We start from the raw sequence: 21,325 nt of genomic DNA, 5'->3' as shown, positions 1-21,325 counted from the left end.
GTGAGGAGCCCTGGCTGCTGTGCCAGGAGGGTTTGGGAGCTGCTGCCTGCTGAGGCTTAAGTCACCTCTGCTCGAATTAAACCCTCCTGGGTTTAATCCTGCCTGGAGCAGAGTTCCAGCTCCACCTGGTGGGACCAGCACCAGCAAAACCTCGGCCCTGAGCTCTGCTGGGGAATCCTCCTCAGCAAAGGCACCTTGCTTGCTCCTGGCCTCACTTTTACTGGCCAAATTCCCAGCAGGACCAGGATAATCACTGCTATGCCAAGGATTTCAGGGAGCTGTGGGCACAGGGTACCAGGATAATCACTGCTAGCCCAAGGATTTTAGAGAGCTGTGAGTCCAGTTCAGGGAGCTGTGAGGTTTCAGAGGCTGGTGAGGCACTGGGATGATTTTCCCAGAAAATCTCTGCTTGCCCCATCCCTGGAAGTGGCCAAGTCCAGCTTGGAGCAACCTCACTTGGCCTCTGGAATCAGCAGCCCTGGCAAAACTTCAGCCCGGAGCTCTGCTGGGGAATCCTTCTCAGCAAAGGCTCCTTGCTTGCTCCTGGCCTCACTTTTACTGGCCAAATTCCCAGCAGGACCAGGATAATCACTGCTAGCCCAAGGATTTCAGGGAGCTGTGAGGTTTCAGAGGCTGGTGAGGCACTGGGATGGTTTTCCCTGAAAATCTCTGCTTGCCCCATCCCTGGAAGTGGCCAAGTCCAGCTTGGAGCAACCTGACCTAGCCTGGGGAATCCTCCTCAGCAAAGGCACCTTGCTTGCTCCTGGCCTCACTTTTACTGGCCAAATTCCCAGCAGGACCAGGATAATCACTGCTAGCCCAAGGATTTCAGGGAGCTGTGGGCACAGGGGAGCAGGATAATCACTCCTATCCCGAAGATTTTTGGGACCTGTGAGCACATTTCAGGGAGCTGTGAGGTTTCAGAGGCTGATGAGGCACTGGGATGGTTTTCCCTGAAAATCTCTGCTTGCATCCCTGGAAATGGCCAAGTCCAGCTTGGAGCAACCTGACCTAGCCTAGAATCAGCAGCCGTGGCAAAACCTCAGCCCTGAGCTCTGCTGGGGAATCCTCCTCAGCAAAGGCACCTTGCTTGCTCCTGGCCTCACTTTTACTGGCCAAATTACCAGCAAAACCAGGATAATCACTGCTAGCCCAAGGATTTTAGGGAGTTGTGAGGTTTCAGAGGCTGGTGAGGCGCTGGGATGGTTTTCCCTGAAAATCTCTGCTTGCCCCATCCGTGGAAGTGGCCAAGTCCAGCTTGGAGCAACCTGACCTAGCCTGGGGAATCCTCCTCAGCAAAGGCACCTTGCTTGCTCCTGGCCTCATTTGCTGGCCAAATTCCCAGCAAGACCAGGATAATCACTGCTATCCCAAAGATTTTAGGGAGCTGTGAGCCCAGTTCAGGGAGCTGTGAGGTTTCAGAGGCTGGTGAGGCGCTGGGATGGTTTTCCCTGAAAATCTCTGCTTGCATCCCTGGAAATGGCCAAGTCCAGCTTGGAGCAACCTGACCTAGTGGAAGTTGTGCTGGAATGAGATCATCTTGAATGTCCCTTCCCACCCAAAGCGTTCTGGAATTCTGTGATGTTTCCTTGGTTGTTCATGTCTGCCTGAGGTCTGGGTGGATTTGGAGCCTCTTGGACAGCCCAGGTTTCTGTGGGAGCCCTGAGCACGACCCTGAGCAAGTTCCAATCCTTCTTTTTTGCTCTGGGGAAGGAACCTCCAGATTTCAGAAGTTCCAGAAATAAAGGGGAAAGTATCATTATTATTATTATTATTATTATTATTATTATTATTATAGAACCTGCAGAACCAGGTGTGTGTGTGCTTGATATCCTGATTTCTTATTTTTATAGGATCAAGCCCTGAGAAATAATCTGGAAAATAATTTTCCAGGGCTGTGCTCTGTTTGTGTTTGCATTTCCATACCCAGAGCTGTCACCTGCTTTTTTTTTAGCCTTAAATGCACCTGGCTCCTGCTCAGCCTTGGGGCCTGCCAGCTTCTCCCAACGTGGCCTCAAATTTTGGGTGTTCCTCCTGGCAGCTGCTGAGGCAGGGACAGATTTGCTGCTGGCTCCATTGCTCCATCCCAGCTCTGTCCCCTTCGAAGAAAATCCTTCATCCAGCTCCTCCAATGCAGGTATTTTTAGGGTTATTGTGAGGAGATAATTCTGCTCGTCCTACAAAAAAGGAATCTGTGGCTGCAGGTGAGGATCAGAGGCAGCTCTCCAAACCAGAAGCACAATTGGGAGTTCTGGCTAAAACTGGGACATGATAAACTGGAATTTAGTTCCCCTTTATTTCTGGAATTTATTTCCCCTTTATTTCTGGAACTTCTGAAATCTGGATGTTCATTATCCAGAGCAAAATAGAAAGACTGGAAGGTGCAAAAATTTGGGGGAAACAGATGGAAATGGCAGTAATAATAATAATAATAATGATGATGATGATGATGAATCTGTGGCTGCAGGTGAGGATCAGAGGCAGCTCTCCAAACCAGAAGCACAGTTGGGAGTTCTGGCTAAAACTGGGACGTGATAAACTGGAATTTATTTTTTTCTGGAATTTATTTTTCTGGCTAAAACTGGGACATGATAAACTGGAATTTAGTTCCCCTTTATTTCTGGAACTTCTGAAATCTGGATGTTCCTTATCCAGAGCATAAAAGAAGGGTTGGAACATGCAAAAATTTAGGGGAAAACAGATGGAAATGGCAATAATAATAATAATAATAATGATGATGATGATGATGATGATGATGATGATGATGATGATGATGATGATGATGATGATGATGAATCTGTGGCTGCAGGTGAGGATCAGAGGCAGCTCTCCAAACCAGAAGCACAGTTGGGAGTTCTGGCTAAAACTAGGACATGATAAACTGGAATTTAGTTCCCCTTTATTTCTGGAACTTCTGAAATCTGGATGTTCGTTATCCAGAGCAAAATAGAAAGGTTGGAACGTGCAAAAATTTGGGGGAAAACATGGAAATTGCAATAATAAAAGTTCTGCTTCTCAGCCCTGGAAGTTTTTATTTCCCCTCTATTTGGGAGTCTCTGGAGCTTCTGAAATTTGGAGATTCCTTCCCCAGAGCAAAATAGAAAGATTGGAACATGCAAAAATTTGGGGGAAAACAGATGGAAATGGCAATAATAATAGTAGTAATACTAATAATACTAACAATAGTAATAGTAGTAATAATAATAACACTACTACTACTACTACTACTACTAATAATAATAATAGTAATAATTTTCCCTTTATTTCTGGAGATTCCTTCCCCAAAGCAAAAAAAAAATGATTGGAACATGCAAAAAATTTGAGGGAAAACATGGAAATGGCATTAATAATATAATAATAATAATAATAATTCCTGGCTCTTGCTGCTTTTATACAAGAAGGTGTTCACTTCATTTGGAGATTTTTTTTCTCTGACATTAATGTTTATTATTTGGAACATGCAAAAATTTTGGGGGAAAGCATAGAAATGGCAATAAGAATAATATAACATCATTATTATTATTATTATTATTATTATTATTATTATTATTATTATTATTATTATTATTATTATTATTATTATTATTATTACTATTACTATTATTACTATTATTACTATTATTACTATTATTCCTGGCTCTTGCGGCTTTTATACAAGAAAATTTTTACTTTATTTTGAGATTTTTCTTTGACATTAATATTTATTTTAATAAGGGAGAAGTTCATTATTTCCTCAGATGGGAGGTGACTAAGCTCCATTTTTATTTTTATTTTTATTTTTATTTTATTTTCCACACAGTTCCTGCAGCTGGAACGAACAGTTCTGTGCCATGACAGGGTCAGGCTGCCTGTGCCAGCCCTGGAAAATTATTTTCCAGATTATTTATTAGGGCTTGATCCAATAAAAATAAGAAATCAGGATATCAAGCACACACACACACCTGGTTCTGCAGGTTCAATAATAATAATAATAATAATAATAATAATATGGAAATTACAATAATAAGAGTTCTGCTTCTCAGCCCTGGAAGTTTTTATTTCCCCTCTATTTGGGACTCTGGTTCTGCAGGTTCAATAATAATAATAATAATAATAATAATAATAATAATAATAATAATAATAATAATAATAATAATAATAATAATAATAATAATACTTTCCCCTTTATTTCTGGGACTTTTGAAATCTGGAGGTTCCTTCCCCAGAGCAAAAAAAAAGGATTGGAACATGCAAAAATTTGGGGGAAACCAGATGGAAATGGCAATAAGAATAATATAATAATAACATTATTATTATTATCATTATTATTGCCTGGGCCTCCACTCAGTGCTCTGAGCTGGGAATTGCTCACTGAATTTGGAATTTATGGCCTTGGGGGCTTTTCCTCCAAGGGTTTGTTCCTTATTAATAACTCTGAAAGCTGAAAATCCACCTTTTTCCCAGCAAAAAAAATGCAATTTCTGTGACTTTTCTGTGCTGGATTTCTCCACATTCTTCCCTCTGAGCCCTGGACTTGGCTTTGAATAGCTGAATGTAGGTTAGGTGTGAATGGGAATAAAATCTGGGATAAAAATAACTTTGGGCTCTTTGGAAATTGGGAAAAGATTTTAAAAACCTCACCCTGCAGTGCTCAGCTCAGCCCTGGAGCTGCTTCTCCCTTCACAGGGGTTTGGGTGGACTTTTCCTGGGATATTTCTACATTTGCCAGCCCATTCAACCTCCTCAATGTCCAAATCCTCAGTTTTGCCCCAAAATGTGCTTTTTTTGCTCCAAATTTCACCTCTCCCCATGTGCTCTGTGCTGAGGAGCAAATTGGGAAAGAGGAAAATAAAAACCCTCCCTGCTCTTTGTCGTGTGCCCAGCTCAGCCCTGGAAATTCTCCCTTTCACAGGGATTTGGGTTGACTTTTCCTGGGATATTTCTACCTTTACCAGCCCATTCAACCTCCTCAGCATCCAAATCCTCAGTTTTACCCCAAAATGTGCTTTTTTTGCTCCAAATTTCACCTCTCCCCATGTGCTCTGTGCTGAGGAGTGAGCAGGGAAGGGGCTTTGTTGGGATTCTCTCCCAGCTGTGCACCAGGAGCTGCAGGGAATCCTCTCTCTGGTTTGTTTTAGTGAATTTTGAACCCTTTGGGGTTATTTTTGGGGGATTTAGGGGATCCCTTTTCCAGTTTGTTGTTGTGAATTTTGGAAATTGGGAAAGAGGGAAAATAAAAACCCTCCCTGCTCTTTGTCGTGTGCCCAGCTCAGCCCTGGAAATTCTCCCTTCCACAGGGGTTTGTGTGGCTCCTGGTGGACTTTTCTACCTTTACCAGCCCATTCAACCTCCTCAGTGTCCAAATCCTCAGTTTTACCCCAAAATGTGCTTTTTTTGCTCCAAATTTCATCTCTTACCATCACTCTGTGCTGAGGAGCAAGCACGGAAGGGGCTTTGTTGGGATTCACTCCCAGCTGTGCCCCAGGAGCTGCAGGGAATCCTCTCTCTGGTTTGTTTTAGTGAATTTTGAACCCTTTGGGGTTATTTTTGGGGGATTTAGGGGATCCCTTTTCCAGTTTGTTTTAGTGAATTTTGGAAATTGGGAAAGAGGAAAAAACCCCATCCCTGCTGCTCGTGCTGTGCCCAACTCAGCCCTGGAGCTTCTTCCTTCCTCAGGGGTTTGGGTGGACTTTTCCTGGGATATTTCTAATTTTGCCAGCCCATTCAACCTCCTCAATGCCCAAATCATTAGCTTTATCCCAAAATGTGCTTTTTTTGCTCCAAATTTCATCTCTTACCATCACTCTGTGCTGAGGAGCAAATTGGGAAAGAGGAAAATAAAAACCCTCCCTGCTCTTTGTCGTGTGCCCAGCTCAGTTCTGGAAATTCTCCCTTCCCCAGGGGTTTGGGTGGCTCCTGGTGGACTTTTCTACCTTTACCAGCCCATTCAACCTCCTCAGTGTCCAAATCCTCAGTTTTGCCCCAAAATGTGCTTTTTTTGCTCCAAATTTCACCTCTCCCCATGTGCTCTGTGCTGAGGGAGGGGCTTTGTTTGGATTCTCTCCCAGATGTGAGCAAGCAGGGAAGGAGCTTCTTTTTTAATTTTCTCCCAGCTGTGCACCAGGAGCTGCAGGGAATCCTCTCTCTGGTTTGTTTTAGTGAATTTTGCACCCTTTGGGGTTATTTTTGGGGGGATTTAGGGGATCCCTTTTCCCTGCAGTGTTTGGCCAGCGCTGCCTCTCCAGGCACGGAGCTCCTGCTCCTTTTTCAGTAATGAATCTGCCTCAGGGACTCTGGGATGTATAAACAATCATTTGTGGCTCACTCTGAGTTCTCCTCTGGAGGTGGGGATGGGGCAGCCCTGATGAAGCTGAATTTTAATTGTGTTTTAAGGACTGGGATAGGGAGGAATGGGATTTTTATTTTTTCCCCCTGTGGGATTTTTATCTGGCACTGAGGGATGAGCACTGCTGGTGGTGGAAAAGCAGCTTTATGTCCTGTCAAAGTGTTGCAAATACCCCCTTGCTCATAAAATAAATAAAATCCATGTTAATTTGGCAGGAAATGGAATCTTGCCAAAGAGATCCCTTTGATTTCCCTTTTAATTTCCTTTTCATTTTCCCTTGAGCACACCTGACCTTTTAATCCATTTCACACCTCAAACTTGTCTTGCTTTTGTGTCCTTTTGTTGTGGATGGGCCCTCAGCAGTGTCCTGGTGGTGGAGCAGGAATTCTCTTTTCCTGGTGGAGCAGAATTCTCTTTTGCTGGTGGAGCAGAATTCTCTTTTCCTGTTAAAGCAGGAATTCTCTTTTCCTGGTGGGGCAGGAATTCTCTTTTCCTGTTAAAGCAGGAATTCTCTTTTCCTGGTGGAACAGGAATTCTCTTTTCCTGGTGAAACAGGAATTCTCTTTTCCTGGTGGAACAGGAATTTTCTTTTCCTGGTGGAGCAGAATTTTCTTTTCCTGGTGGAGCAGAATTCTCTTTTCCTGTTAAAGCAGGAATTCTCTTTTCCTGGTGGAGCAGGAATTCTCTTTTCTGGTGGAACAGGAATTCTCTTTTCCTGTTAAAGCAGGAATTCTCTTTTCTGGTGAAACAGGAATTGCCTTTTCCTGATGGAGCAGGAATTCTCTTTTTCTGGTGGAGCAGGAATTATCTTTTCCTGTTAAATCAGGAATTCTCTTTTCTGGTGGAGCAGGAATTCTCTTTTCCTGGTGAAACAGGAATTCTCTTTTCTGGTGGAAAAGGAATTCTCTTTTCCTGGTGGAGCAGGAATTCTCTTTTCTGGTGGAGCAGAATTCTCTTTTCCTGTTAAAGCAGGAATTCTCTTTTCTGGTGGAACAGGAATTCTCTTTTTCTGGTAAAGCAGGAATTGTCTTTTCTGGTGGAGCAGGAATTCTCTTTCCTGGTGAGACAGGAATTCGCTTTCCTGGTGGAGCAAGAATTGCTTTTCCTGTTAAATCAGGAATTCTCTTTTCCTGGTGAAACAGGAATTCCCTTTTCTGGTGGAGCAGGAATTCTCTTTTCTGGTGGAGCAGGAATTCTCTTTTCCTGTTAAATCAGGAATTCTCTTTTCTGGTGGAGCAGGAATTGCCTTTTCCTCACCGTGGATTTGGGTGCCCTTGGTGCATTTACAAACCCCACACCTGCACATTTCACTGTTCAAACAAGCCTGGGTGCAACACCTGGGTTTGTGTGTAGAGGGAAGGTGGCACAGAGGTCACAGGGTTGAATTCTTGGAATGTTGGGAGTGGTTTGTTCATAATTTTCATTAATTATTTGGGAGCTGGCTCTGAGGATGAGCTTAACCATTGCCTGGGCATTCCACAGACAACCCTGGAGTTGCAGTGAGAGGAGCAATGGATTTGAGCTGAAAAAGGAGAAGTTTAGGGTGGATGTAGAGAAGGAATTTTTCCCTGGGAGGGGCTGGGATGGAATTCCCAGAGGAGTTTTGGCTGCTCTGGATCCCTGGAAATGTCCCTGGCAGGGCTTGGAGCAACCTGGGGTGGTGGAATCTCCTTCCATCCCAAGCCATTCCACAGCTCTGATTTCTTTTGGTGAGATAAGGGCTTATCTCCTTGTTTTCCAGAGAGGAGCAGGAACTTGGGTGAGTCTCTCCACCCTTCTCAGTGCCCTGGAGGTACAAAATTCCAGGGCAGGTTGCTCTCAGGGCTGTTCCTGCTCTTGGAGAGGGAACATCTCTTCCTCGTGGCCAAGAGAACGGAGCATGGATAAAGATAAAATTGAGGTGGATAAAATTGAGATGTTTCATTCAAATGAGGTGGCTGAAACCCTGGCAGAGCAAAGGAAGAGTTGGTTCCTGGTCGTGCCCAGCTCCTTGTGGGAGTGGAGCTGTGCAGAGCCAAGGAGGGAACTTACATAAAAGTTCTTGGCTGAAGCCTCAGATCTGATCTTGCATAACTTTGCTGGCAGGAAAAGGCAAAGCCAGGAGGTGCCTGAGCACCTCTGGGTGGGCAGAGCTGGCCTGGGGTCACATCCCAGCTTTGCTGGGCTCTCCAGCCCCATTTTTGGGGTTCTCACTGCCTTGCTGTGGCTGCTGAGGTGTTGGAGGCTGTGGCTACCAAGGCTGTGCTGTGGGAGGAAAAGAGGGGAGATGTGAGGTTGGCATCAACAGAATCAGGGATTGGATATGGAGGGCAAAAGGAAGGGAAAAAGGAAGGAAAAAGGTGGAAATGCAAGTCCAGGACTTGGAATGAGGGCAATGCAGGGGGCTGGGGCTGCCTGTGCATCTCTGGATGGGCTCTGCTGTCCTGGGGTCACATCCCAGCTTTGCTGGGTGCTCCAACCCCACTTTTGGGGTTCTCACTGCCTTGCTGTGTCTGCCAGGGCTGTGCTGTGGGAGGAAATGAGGGGAGATGTGGGGCTGGCACCAACAGGATCAGGGATTGGATATGGAGGGCAAAAGGAATGAAAAAGGTGGAAATGGAATGGACTTGGAATGAGGACAAGGCTGGGGCCACCAGGAAAAGGCAAAGCCAGGAGCTGCCTGAGCATCTCTGGGTGGGCAGAGCTGTCCTGGGGTCACATCCCAGCTTTGCTGGGTGCTCCAACCCCATTTTTGGGGTTCTCACTGCCTTGCTGTGGCTGCCAGGGCTGTGCTGTGGGAGGAAATGAGGGGAGATGTGGGGTTGGCACCAACTGGATCAGGGATGGCATGAGGGAGGGCAAAAGGAAGGAAAAAGGTGGAAATGACTTGGAATGAGGGCAATGCAGGGGGCTGGGGCTGCCTGAGCATCTCTGGGTGGGCAGAGCTGGCCTGGGGTCACATCCCAGCTTTGCTGAGCTCCCCAACCCCACTTTTGGGGTTCTCACTGCCTTGCTGTGGCTCCAGAGGGGTTGGCCATGCTTGAGGCTGTGATGTGGGAGGAAATGTGGGGCTGGCACCAACAGGATCAGGGATGGCATGAGGGAGGGCAGAAGGAATGAAAAAGGTGGAAGTGCCAGCCCAGGACTTGGAATGAGGGCAATGCAGGGGGCTGGGGCTGCCTGAGCATCTCTGGATGGGCAGAGCTGCCCTGGGGTCACATCCCAGCTTTGCTGGGCGCTCCAACCCCACTTTTGGGGTTCTCACTGCCTTGCTGTGGCCATGCTTGAGTGCTGGGGAATATGGAGGTGAATGGTTTCTGTTTCTCTCTTGTAAATCATTAACCAAGCTGAGGGGTGAATCCAGCAGCTCTGGCAGCTCAGCTCTTTTCTCACTGTTTGAGAGCGTAATTTCAGTGGGAATTCCATTTCTGGGTGAGAGGAATACTAGATTTGTGTTTCCAAACAAGCTGTGGGGCTGCTGGTAGATGAAGCCAGCACTGGGAAATAAAAGAAACTATAGGAAGGATTCCACTGATTAATGAATGGAAAAAAAAATATTATTTTACAGATAAACTTTAGATTTGTTGATAAATGAAATTAGATATTGAAAGGTGAAAGAAACAATGAGGAAGAAAAACCCCAAAATTCCATAAGAATTTTAAAAGGAGGATTGTGCATTAGAGGGAAATCTTTGGTGTCAGGTGTTCCAAGAAGTCTGAACCTCTCAAGTACCTCAGAAATGGGGAAAACCCCTAAATTCAGTAAGAATTAAAAAATTAAAAGAGAAGGTTAGAAGATTGTGCATTAGAGGGGAATCTTCAGTGTCAGATGTTCCAAGAAGTCTGAACCTCTCAAGTACCTCAGAAATGGGGAAAACCCCTAAATTCAGTAAGAATCAAAAATGAAAAGGGAGGGTTATGCATTAGAGGGGAATCTTTGGTATTAGGTCTTCCAAGAAGTCTGAACCTCTCAAGTACTTCAGAAATGGGGAAAGAGAGAAGGGAAATGTGGCTGGAAAACGGGATAAAAAGGGAGGCTGCAAACTCCAAAAATTTGAGATGTTTGAAGGAGTTTAGCCTGGAGAAGAGGAGGTTTAGAGGTGACCTCTCTACAACTTCCTGAAGGACACAGTCTCAGATTTTGTCATGGAAGGTATAGGTTGGATATTAGGAACAAATTTTTCACCAAAAGAATAAGAAAATATTGGAATGCTCTTCCCAAGGGGGTGGTGGAATCACCATCTTTGGATGTGTTTAAAAAGACTGGACATGGCATGCTGGAACAATGGAAGGAGATGAAGGGGTGGACTCGTAGCAGGGGTTAATCCAGGGTTTGTTTCAGGAGCTCTGGGGAGCCCCCAGAACCTCAGGGCCAAAGTTACATTTAAAGGGAGGTGGAAATTTAAAGTAGATAACATTTTACTGAGCAAGAAGTGAATTTAAGGATGGATTCTGGGGAGTGGACATTTAGGACTGGCTGATCACTCAATGTCCTGGACTGAGAGTTCTGGATGGAGGGGATGGGATGTGAGTGACTGACAGAGCCAGGGTGGGGGTTTGGGGATATCTCAGCAATGGAGAGGGATTACACAGGTGGAGCAAAGGGATGCAATTTGGGGTAAACCATTTGGAAAAAATACAAAACAAAACTATTACAGATTATTACACAGTAGAAAAACGCACTACAACACTGGGGTGCTGGGAATGGCCTGAGCTCACCCTGCAGAGCCCATCCTGGGGTGACAAACCAGTAAATGAATTTAAGGGATGGATACTGGGGAATGGACATTTAGGACAGTTTATGGGGTGACACCTGGGGGGTTGACCCCTGGCTGATCACTCAATGTCCTGGACTGAGAGCTCTGGATGGAGGGGAGGGGATGGGATGTGAGTGACTGACAGAGAGCCAGGGTGGGGGTTTGGGGATGATCTCAGCAATGGAGAGGGATTGCACAGGTAGAGGGAGGGGGTACAATCTGGGACAGAAAAACAAAACTATTAGAGATTTTTACAAAGTATAAAAACACAGCAACACTGGGGTGCTGGGAATGGCCTGAGTTCGCCCTGCAGAGCCCATCCTGGGGTGATAAACCAATAAATGAATTTAAGGGATGGACACTGGGGAATGGACATTTAGGACAGTGCATGGGGTAACACTTGAGGGGTTGACCCCTGGCTGATCACTCAACATCCTGGACTGAAAGTTTTGGATGGAGGGGAGGGGTTGGGATGTGAGTGACTGACAGAGAGCCAGGGTGGGGGTTTGGGGATGAGCTCAGCAATGGAGAGGGATTGCACAGGTAGAGCAAAGGGATGCAATTTGGGGTAAACCATTTGGAAAAATACAAACCAAAACTATTACAGATTATTACAAAGTAGAAAAACACACTACAACACTGGGGTGCTGGGAATGGCCTGAGCTCACCCTGCAGAGCCCATCCTGGGGTGACAAACCAATAAATGAATTTAAGGGGATGGATACTGGGGAATGGACATTTAGGACAGTGCATGGGGTAACACTTGGGGGGTTCACCCCTGGCTGATCACTCAAGGTCCTGGACTGAGAGCTCTGGATGGAGGGGAGGGGATGGGATGTGAGTGACTGACAGAGAGCCAGGGTGGGGATTTGGGGATGAGCTCAGCAATGGAGAGGGATTGCACAGGTAGAGGAAGGGGGTACAATCTGGGGTAAACAATTTGGGAAAAATACTGGGATACAAAACCAAAACTATTACAAAGTATAAAAGCACACTACAACCCTGGGGTGCTGGGCAGGGTCTCAGCTTGCCCTGCAGAGCCCATCCTGGGGTGACAAACCAATAAATGAATTTAAGGGGTGGGTACTGGGGAATGGACATTTATGGAGAAACACTTGAGGGGTTGACCCCTGGCTGATCACTCAAGGTCCTGGACTGAAAGTTCTGGATGGAGGGGAGGGGATGGGATGTGAGTGACTGACAGAGAGCCAGGGTGGGGGTTTGGGGATATCAGCAATGGAGAGGGATTACACAGGTAGAGCAAAGGGATGCAATCTGGGGTAAACCATTTGGAAAAAATACAAAACAAAACTATTACAGATTATTACAAAGTAGAAAAACACACTACAACACTGGGGTGCTGGGAATGGCCTCAGCTCACCCTGCAGAGCCCATCCTGGGGTGACAAACCAATAAATGAATTTAAGGGATGGATACTGGGGAATGGACATTTAGGACAGTTTATGGGGTGACACCTGGGGGGTTGACCCCTGGCTGATCACTCAAGGTCCTGGACTGAGAGCTCTGGATGGAGGGGAGGGGATGGGATGTGAGTGACTGACAGAGAGCCAGGGTGGGGGTTTGGGGATGATCTCAGCAATGGAGAGGGATTGCACAGGTAGAGGGAGGGGGTACAATCTGGGACAGAAAAACAAAACTATTAGAAATTATTACAAAGTGTAAAAACACAGCAACACTGGGGTGCTGGGAATGGCCTCAGCTCACCCTGCAGAGCCCATCCTGGGGTGACAAACCAATAAATGAATTTAAGGGATGGATACTGGGGAATGGACATTTAGGACAGTTTATGGAGTAATATTTGGGGGGTTGACCCCTGGCTGATCACTCAACATCCTGATCTCAGCAAAGGAGAGGGATTATTTGGGGAAAATAAGGCGATACAAAGACAAAACCATTGTAAACCATAAAACCACAGTACAACAACAAACCTCTGGTGTTTGTGGGTTAAATTTCCTAAAAGCAGCAGCGCCTGTCACTCCCTCTCCATGAGAAGCTGACTCCTTGCCTTGCCTCTGCAGCTGTGCCATTCCCTCCCACGCAGCGGCTCACCCTCAAGGAGGTGTTTGAGGATGGCAAACCCAGGCTGGACGTCCTCAAGAGCCACCTGGTGAAGGAGGGCAGGCTGGAGGAGGACGCGGCGCTGAAAATCATCAACGACGGCGCCGCCATCCTGAGGCACGAGAAAACCATGATCGAGGTGGAGGCTCCCATCACAGGTCAGAGCTCCTGGCTGTGAAAAGTGCAAATTTTGTGGCGTTGGAGATTTTTGCTCAGACACGGCTTGAAGGAAAAAGGCTGTGAAGAAATACAGCTGATGGAAAAGGGAAAGGCTGCTGTAAGCAGCTAATTCTCACAGCCTGTGTCTGTAAACAACAAGATTCTCGGGCATGTTTATGTAAACAGCAGAAGTTCTCAGGTTGTTTTTAATAACAAGTAAGTATCTTGTCCTTGGATGTGGCACTTGCTGCCATGATCTAGTTGAACAGTTAGAACATCGGCTGGACTAGATGATCTTATAGGTCTCTTCCAGTCTTGAAAATTCTGTGATTCTGTGATAAGGTATGGGAAAGCAAAAGTGACAAACATGGAGGCCTTGAGAACCTTTCATACCAGGCAGTTTTCTCATAACAGGTGAACATTCTATCTTTGGCTGTTTTGGGAAAGTAAAAGTAAGTTTTGAGAACACAAATCTTGGTATTGTAAACAAAAGGAGGGGTTAGAGTTTTCTCTGTAGCCTCACAGGTCAGAGCTCCTGGCTGTGAAAAGTGCAAATTTTGTGGCGTTGGAGATTTTTGCTCAGACATGGCTTGAAGGAAAAAGGCCACGAAAAAATACAGCTGATGGAAAAGGGAAAGGCTGCTGTAAGCAGCTAATTCTCACAGCCAGTTTCTGTAAACAGCAAGATTCTCGGGCATGTTTATGTAAACAGCAGAAGTTCTCAGGTTGTTTTTAATAACAAGTAAATATCTTGTCCTTGGATAAGGTATGGGAAAGCAAAAGTGACAAACATGGAGGCCTTGAGAACCTTTCATACCAGGGTTCTCAGGCAGTTTTCTCATAACAGGTGAACATTCTATCTTTGGCTGTTTTGGGAAAGTAAAAGTAAGTTTTGAGAACACAAATCTTGGTGTTGTAAACAAAAGGAGGGGTCAGAGTTTTCTCTGTAGCCTATGGTGAGCTTGAATTTTGCAATATGCACGAAGTTAATTAACACTGTTATAAAAGGTGGCTGATTGATCAATAAATTGGAGTCGATGCTGGTTAACAAAGATGGGTTGGCTCCCTTCACTTTCAACAATGTGGCTCTACACAGATATTTGCTATTTGTATGTCATATTGTGTGTTAACATTTTAATAGGATGGGAAAAATGTAGTTTTGTCATTAAAATGGAATTTTTGTAGTTAGGATAGAAACTATGGATGTGGGATATTTTTTTAAAGAAAGGAGTCAGGTACTCACAGCAAGACAGCAGCCACAGGACACCTAAATCTTTCAGAGAAAGAGAATTTATTGCTCCATTATCAGAAGAAAAGAACTTCTTCGAGAAAACCATGATCGAGGTGGAGGCTCCAATCACAGGTCAGAGCTCCTGGCTGTGAAAAGTGCAAATGATGTGGCTCTACACAGATATTTACTATTTGTATGTTATATTGTGTGTTAACATTTTAATAGGATGGGAAATGTAGTTTTGTAGTTAAAATGGAGCTTTTGTAGTGAAAACAGAAACTGTGGATGTGGGATATTTTTTTAAAGAGAGGAATGAGGTACTCACACCAAGACAGCAGCCACAGGACACCTAAATCTTTCAGAGAAAGAGAATTTATTGCTCCATTATCAGAAGAAAAGAACTTCTTCCCACCTCGAACTTCTTCCCACCTCACTCACCTTAGGATTAAGAGGAAGAAGTTGTCACTGCCCAGACAGAATCCTGTGTTTGAATGGAATTTTTGCATCATGTATGAGATGTGTGAATATGCAACAGGCTGTTGCTTTTAAGGGTTAATCCTCTGTTAACCTGGGTCCTTTTTTGGGCTTATTTTACCCAGAAAAAGGTACCCAGGCTGTCCTTAACTCTTTGTTCTTATTGTCTCACATTGTCCTAATTCAAATTGTTCCAATTTTTATTACTCTAATTATATTCCTATTTTTATAACCATTTTATTACTCTTAAACTTTTAAATTTTTAAAACCAAGAATTGGTGTTTTTCACATAGGAATGTGCTCCCTGTTGATGCAGTGACAAAACTATCTTTTGTCCTCTTAAAAAGGAAATAAACTTAGAATTTTCTCTCCTCAGTTAGGTGAAAAGATACCTCATAGGACCTGGGGGACTTCACCTCACACTTAAGGTGGACAGAAGCCAAAAAGTTCCCCCTGAGCAATTTTCTAGGAAAAGAAGAGAACAAAGAAATTAATTGTTTTTGTGAGGTGTTTTACCAGGGGGCAAGGACCTCAGTTTTTCTCTGTAAATACAGAGTTTTGTTATTTTGCCTTTTATTAAAACCTTTTAGTTTCCAACACTACCCCAGGAGTCATCCTACTGATTTTATGCCTTCTGAGGCAGCTGAGCTATCCTGGATGTGAAATAAATCTTGAAGAGCTTATAAGACCTGGAGAGGAGACCCATATTCCGCTAGAACTCATGGCTCAATTCCTAAATAACAACCTGGATAACCCCAGCAGGTTTTTTTTGCCCTGTTCCTTCCACCTTCAAGGTTTTTTTAACTCAGCTGAGCTCTCACAAGAGAAGATTTTGCTGCTCCTCGCTGCCGCCGTGACCTTGCTTTTCTTAGCGTGGTAATTCTGTCCCTCTTTTGTGCTGTTCTTGCTCCCCCAGTGTGTGGTGACATCCATGGGCAGTTCTTTGACCTGATGAAGCTCTTTGAAGTGGGAGGATCACCCAATAACACCCGCTACCTCTTCCTGGGGGACTACGTGGACAGAGGCTACTTCAGTATAGAGGTGACCATTGGGGGGGTGCTGGGGCTGGAGGAAGCCAAAGTGGTGAATCTTGGTTAAAGCAGAGCTCAGTCCGTTAAAACCAGCTCAAAATCAGTTCAGATTCAGCTCAGAATCACTAAAATGCAGCTCAGAATCACTAAAATGGAGCTCAGAATCAATTAAATGCAGCTCATAATCAGTTCAAATGCAGCTCAGAATCACCAAAATGCAGCTCAGAATCAATTAAATGCAGCTCAGTAAAGTGCAGTTAAAATCAGTTCAAACCAGTTCAGAATCAGTTAAAACCAGTTCAAATTCAGTTCACAATCAATTAAATGTAGCTCAGAATCAGTAAAATACAGATCCAAATAAGTAAAATTCAACTCAGAATCAGTTCAAATGTAGCTCAGTAAAATGCAGCTAAAATCAGTTAAAACCAGTTCAAATGCAGTTCAGAATGAGTAAAATGCAGCTCAGAATCACTAAAATGCAGCTCAGTAAAATGCAGTTAAAATCAGTTAAAACCAGTTCAGAATCAGTTCAAACCAGTTAAAACCAGTTCAAATTCAGCTCAGAATCACTAAAATGCAGCTCGATAAAATGCAGTTAAAATCAGCTAAAACCAGTTCAGAATCAGTTAAAATAAGTTAAAACCAGTTCAGAATCAGTTAAAATCAGGGGACTACGTGGACAGAGGCTACTTCAGTATAGAGGTGACCATTGTGGGGGTGCTGGGGCTGGAGGAAGCCAAAGTGGTGAATCTTGGTTAAAGCAGAGCTCAGTCCGTTAAAACCAGCTCAAAATCAGTTCAGATTCAGCTCAGAATCACTAAAATGCAGCTCAGAATCACTAAAATGGAGCTCAGAATCAATTAAATGCAGCTCATAATCAGTTCAAATGCAGCTCAGAATCACCAAAATGCAGCTCAGAATCAATTAAATGCAGCTCAGTAAAATGCAGTTAAAATCAGTTCAAACCAGTTCAGAATCAGTTAAAACCAGTTCAAATTCAGTTCAGAATCAATTAAATGTAGCTCAGAATCAGTAAAATACAGATCCAAATAAGTAAAATTCAACTCAGAATCAGTTCAAATGTAGCTCAGTAAAATGCAGTTAAAATCAGTTAAAACCAGTTCAGAATCAGTTAAAACCAGTTCAAATTCAGCTGAGAATCAGTAAAATGCAGCTCAGAATCACTAAAATGTAGCTCAGAATCAATTAAATGCAGCTCAGTAAAATGCAGTTAAAATCAGTTCAAACCAGTTCAGAATCAGTTAAAACCAGTTCAAATTCAGTTCAGAATCAATTAAATGTAGCTCAGAATCAGTAAAATACAGATCCAAATAAGTAAAATTCAACTCAGAATCAGTGCAAATGTAGCTCAGTAAAATGCAGCTAAAATCAGTTAAAACCAGTTCAGAATCAGTTAAAACCAGTTAAAACCAGTTCAAATGCAGTTCAGAATGAGTAAAATGCAGCTCAGAATCACTAAAATGCAGCTCCGTAAAATGCAGTTAAAATCAGTTACAACCAGTTCAGAATCAGTTCAAACCAGTTAAAACCAGTTCAAATTCAGCTCAGAATCACTAAAATGCAGCTCTGTAAAATACAGTTAAAATCAGCTAAAACCAGGTAAAACCAGTTCAAATTCAGTTCAGAATGACTAAAATGCAGCTCAGTAAAATGCAGTTAAAATCAGCTAAAACCAGTTCAGAATCAGTTAAAATAAGTTAAAACCAGTTCAGAATCAGTTAAAATCAGGGGACTACGTGGACAGAGGCTACTTCAGTATAGAGGTGACCATTGTGGGGGTGCTGGGGCTGGAGGAAGCCAAAGTGGTGAATCTTGGTTAAAGCAGAGCTTAGTCAGTTAAAACCAGCTCAAAATCAGTTCAGATTCAGGCTCAGAATCACTAAAATGGAGCTCAGAATCAGTTCAAGTGCAGCTCATAATCAGTCAAATGCAGCTCAGTCAAATGCAGCTCAGTCAAATGCAGCTCATAATCAGTTCAAATGCAGCTCAGAATCACCAAAATGCAGCTCAGAATCAATTAAATGCAGCTCAGTAAAATGCAGTTAAAATCAGTTCAAACCAGTTCAGAATCAGTTAAAACCAGTTCAAATTCAGTTCAGAATCAATTAAATGTAGCTCAGAATCAGTAAAATACAGATCCAAATAAGTAAAATTCAACTCAGAATCAGTTCAAATGTAGCTCTGTAAAATGCAGTTAAAATCAGTTAAAACCAGTTCAGAATCAGTTCAAACCAGTTAAAACCAGTTCAAATTCAGCTCAGAATCAGTTCAAGTGCAGCTCAGAATCAGTTCAAACTCAGCTCAGTAAAATTCAGCTAAAATCAGTTAAAACCAGCTCAGAATCAGTAAAATTCAGCTCAGAATGAATTAAATGGTGCTCAGAATCAGTAAAATGCAGCTCCAAATCAGTAGAATTCAGCACAATAAAACACAGCTCAGAATCAAATAAATACAGCTCCAAATCACTAAAATGCAGCTGCAAATCAGTAAAATTCAATTGAGAATAAGTTCAAATGTAGCTCAATAAAATACAGCTCAGAATCAATTAAATGCAGCTCAGAATCAGTGAAATACAGCTCAGAATCAGTAAAATATGGCTCAAAATCAGTAAAATTCAGCTTAGAATCAATTAAATGCAGCTTGGAATCAGTTCAAATCTAGCTCAATAAAATGCAACTTGGAATCAGTTCAAATCTAGCTCCAAATGAGTAAAATTCAATTCAGAATAAGTTCAAATGTAGCTCAATAAAATACAGCTCAGAATCCATTAAATACAGCTCAGAATCAGTTAAGTACAGCTCCAAATCAGTCAAATTAAATTCAGAATCAGTTCAAATGCAGCACAATAAATACAGCTCAGAATCAGTGAAATACAGCTCCAAATCAGTAAAATTCAGCACAATAAAACACAGCTCAGAATCAAATAAATACAGCTCCAAATCACTAAAATGCAGCTGCAAATCAGTAAAATTCAATTCAGAATAAGTTCAAATGTATCAATTAAATGCAGCTCAGAATCAGTAAAATATGGCTCAAAATCAGTAAAATTCAGCTTAGAATCAATTAAATGCAGCTTGGAATCAGTTCAAATCTAGCTCAATAAAATGCAGCTTGGAATCAGTTCAAATCTAGCTCCAAATCAGTAAAATTCAATTCAGAATAAGTTCAAATGTAGCACAATAAATACAGCTCAGAATCCATTAAATACAGCTCAGAATCAGTTAAATACAGCTCCAAATCAGTCAAATTAAATTCAGAATCAGTTCAAATGCAGCACAATAAATACAGCTCAGAATCAGTTAAATACAGCTCCAAATGAGTAAAATTAAATTCAGAATCAGTTCAAATGCAGCACAATAAATACAGCTCAGAATCAGTAAAATGCAGCTCCAAATCAGTAAAATTCAGCCCAGAATGAGTTGAAATCCAGCTCAGGGTCAGCCCAAACACCAACCCCAGATCTCTCATGCTGGATTTCCCCTCCAGTGGAGTTCTGCATGGGGTGAAGGCAATGCTGATAATTCCCAGTGTGATTTTGGGCAGGAAATTGATGTCCCCATCTTTGGATCCTCACCCAGTGGCAGAGAAGTGGCAGTGATGGGGTTAAAGCCTGACCTCTGCCATCTGGGGTGGATTTAATGTCACTTGGGGCTGTCACTCAGGGACAGCAGAGGGACATTTGATGGTGCTGCTGCAGATCCTGTGGGTTCTGGAGCTTGGGATTGAAGGAATTTGAGTTTGTAGTTCATGTTTGCACTTGAGTGTTTGTTATTTTTTATCACTGGTATAGTCCTACAACTCTGAGTTTTGCAGCTTTTGATTAGCAAGGCAAAAAAATGGCTAACTATTCTTTTAAGAATGACTATCTAATTAAGAAATGACACTTGGATTATTTTCCTTTTTAACTTAATAACTGGTTTTTTGAAACTTGTAATGTGGACTTTTCTAATTACAAAATACCACCCAAACTCATGGAAAAGAGGGAAGAAGGTAAAGAAGAACAAGCTGTCTCTGCCTTAAAACTTCTGTCTTGCTTTTTATTTATATTTCTGTATTGTAAAATTCTAAGTTTTCTACTCTGTGATATCACACACTTTTAACTAATTACACATCCATAATCTCAGTGTTATCAATGAATTTTGGAAGTTTCTTAGGTCAGATGTTCTCTTGTGAGTCCTGTCAGCACAGAAAGTTGAAAATTCTCAGCATCCAGGGTTCCAGCAGGATCCCAGCAGGCGGTGGGAAGGAAATGTTGGAAAAGCTGCAGAATTCAGGATGGAGCAGGAGGAGAAAGAGTCACTGCTTCCTTCTAAAACCTTGGGATGGGGTCAGGAGAGAGGAGCAGGAGTCACCTGGGCTGTGCCAGGGATTCCATGGCCAAGAAATTGGGAGTACAAAGGATTGTGGCTGCCTCAGTGCAGAGCTGGGATGGGACAGGAAGGGACAGCTCTTAGCAAAATGCCACAAATCCCAAGGGATTGCAGCCAGCTGGATTCACAGAGGCAGGGCTGAGTGCAAGTGCAGCACTTATCCCAGTTGGAAGCCATGCAAGGAAAAGCTTTTGGAGGAGCAGGGGCCTGAAATGTGGCAGAAATCAGCTGGAATAACAGAGGGAGTGATTTCTCCTGGATAAAAGAGGCTGCAGGAACAGCTGAGCCTGTGGCTCTGCAGAGGAATCTTGGGAAGGAGCTGTCAGGGCTGAGTGCAAGGGGCTCTTGGAAGGATTCTGCAGAGGATTTAGGGAGAGCAGGGCTGACAGCTTGAGCTCCAGCAGCCCCTGGCTCCCTTCCAGCCCCAGGCTCTGGAATGCTGACAGGGAGCCAAGGTGTGACGAGGAGCAGGGACACAGAGGCAGAGCTGGGGCTGCTGGGATCTGGGATTTGGGGGGTTTGGGGTGGTGCTGGCAGCAGGAGCCCCCAGGGAGGAAGGGGAAGGACACATCCCACTGTGTGTGCAGTGTTCACCTGGAAAAGGGATTAAATTCCAGAGCAGCAGCTCCTTCTGAGAGAAAAAGTGGATTTTTAAATTTTTTTTGAGCCTTCAAATGAGAGGTGTTGGGCCCTGTGTGTGTATGGATTGTGTAGATCCAGGGTGGAAAAGCCCTGCTCCCACTCCCTGCTCTTAACCCAGAAATGCTGGGGATCAGACTCTGATCTCTCCATCACAGACTCATGGAATGCTTTGGGTTGGAAAGAACCTGAAATCCCATCCTGTTCCACCCCTGGGAGAGACACCTTCCACTGTCCCAGGTTGCTCCAACCCTGTCCCAC

The 21,325-nt window shown here is 43.6% G+C and overlaps 1 protein-coding gene across 6 annotated transcripts in view; it reads left to right on the top strand.

Moving 5' to 3' along the window:
• Positions 1-21,325, top strand: part of PPP3CC (protein phosphatase 3 catalytic subunit gamma) — a 60,704-nt gene that overhangs the window by 11,597 nt on the left and 27,782 nt on the right. For all 6 annotated transcript variants that reach the window (XR_009115801.1, XR_009115800.1, XR_009115803.1 and 3 more), the window contains exons 2-3: positions 13,100-13,297; positions 15,920-16,044. Coding sequence is in view for 2 of the 6 variants with exons in the window: in XM_058042428.1 (XP_057898411.1) it covers positions 13,100-13,297; positions 15,920-16,044 (323 nt within the window). In the remaining 4 variants the exon portion in view is untranslated. The remainder of the gene's footprint in view (positions 1-13,099; positions 13,298-15,919; positions 16,045-21,325) is intronic.

Source organism: Melospiza georgiana, chromosome 31 (genome assembly GCF_028018845.1).
Source record: "Melospiza georgiana isolate bMelGeo1 chromosome 31, bMelGeo1.pri, whole genome shotgun sequence".
Taxonomy (NCBI): domain Eukaryota; kingdom Metazoa; phylum Chordata; class Aves; order Passeriformes; family Passerellidae; genus Melospiza; species Melospiza georgiana.
This window is presented reverse-complemented; position numbering and strand designations above follow the sequence as displayed.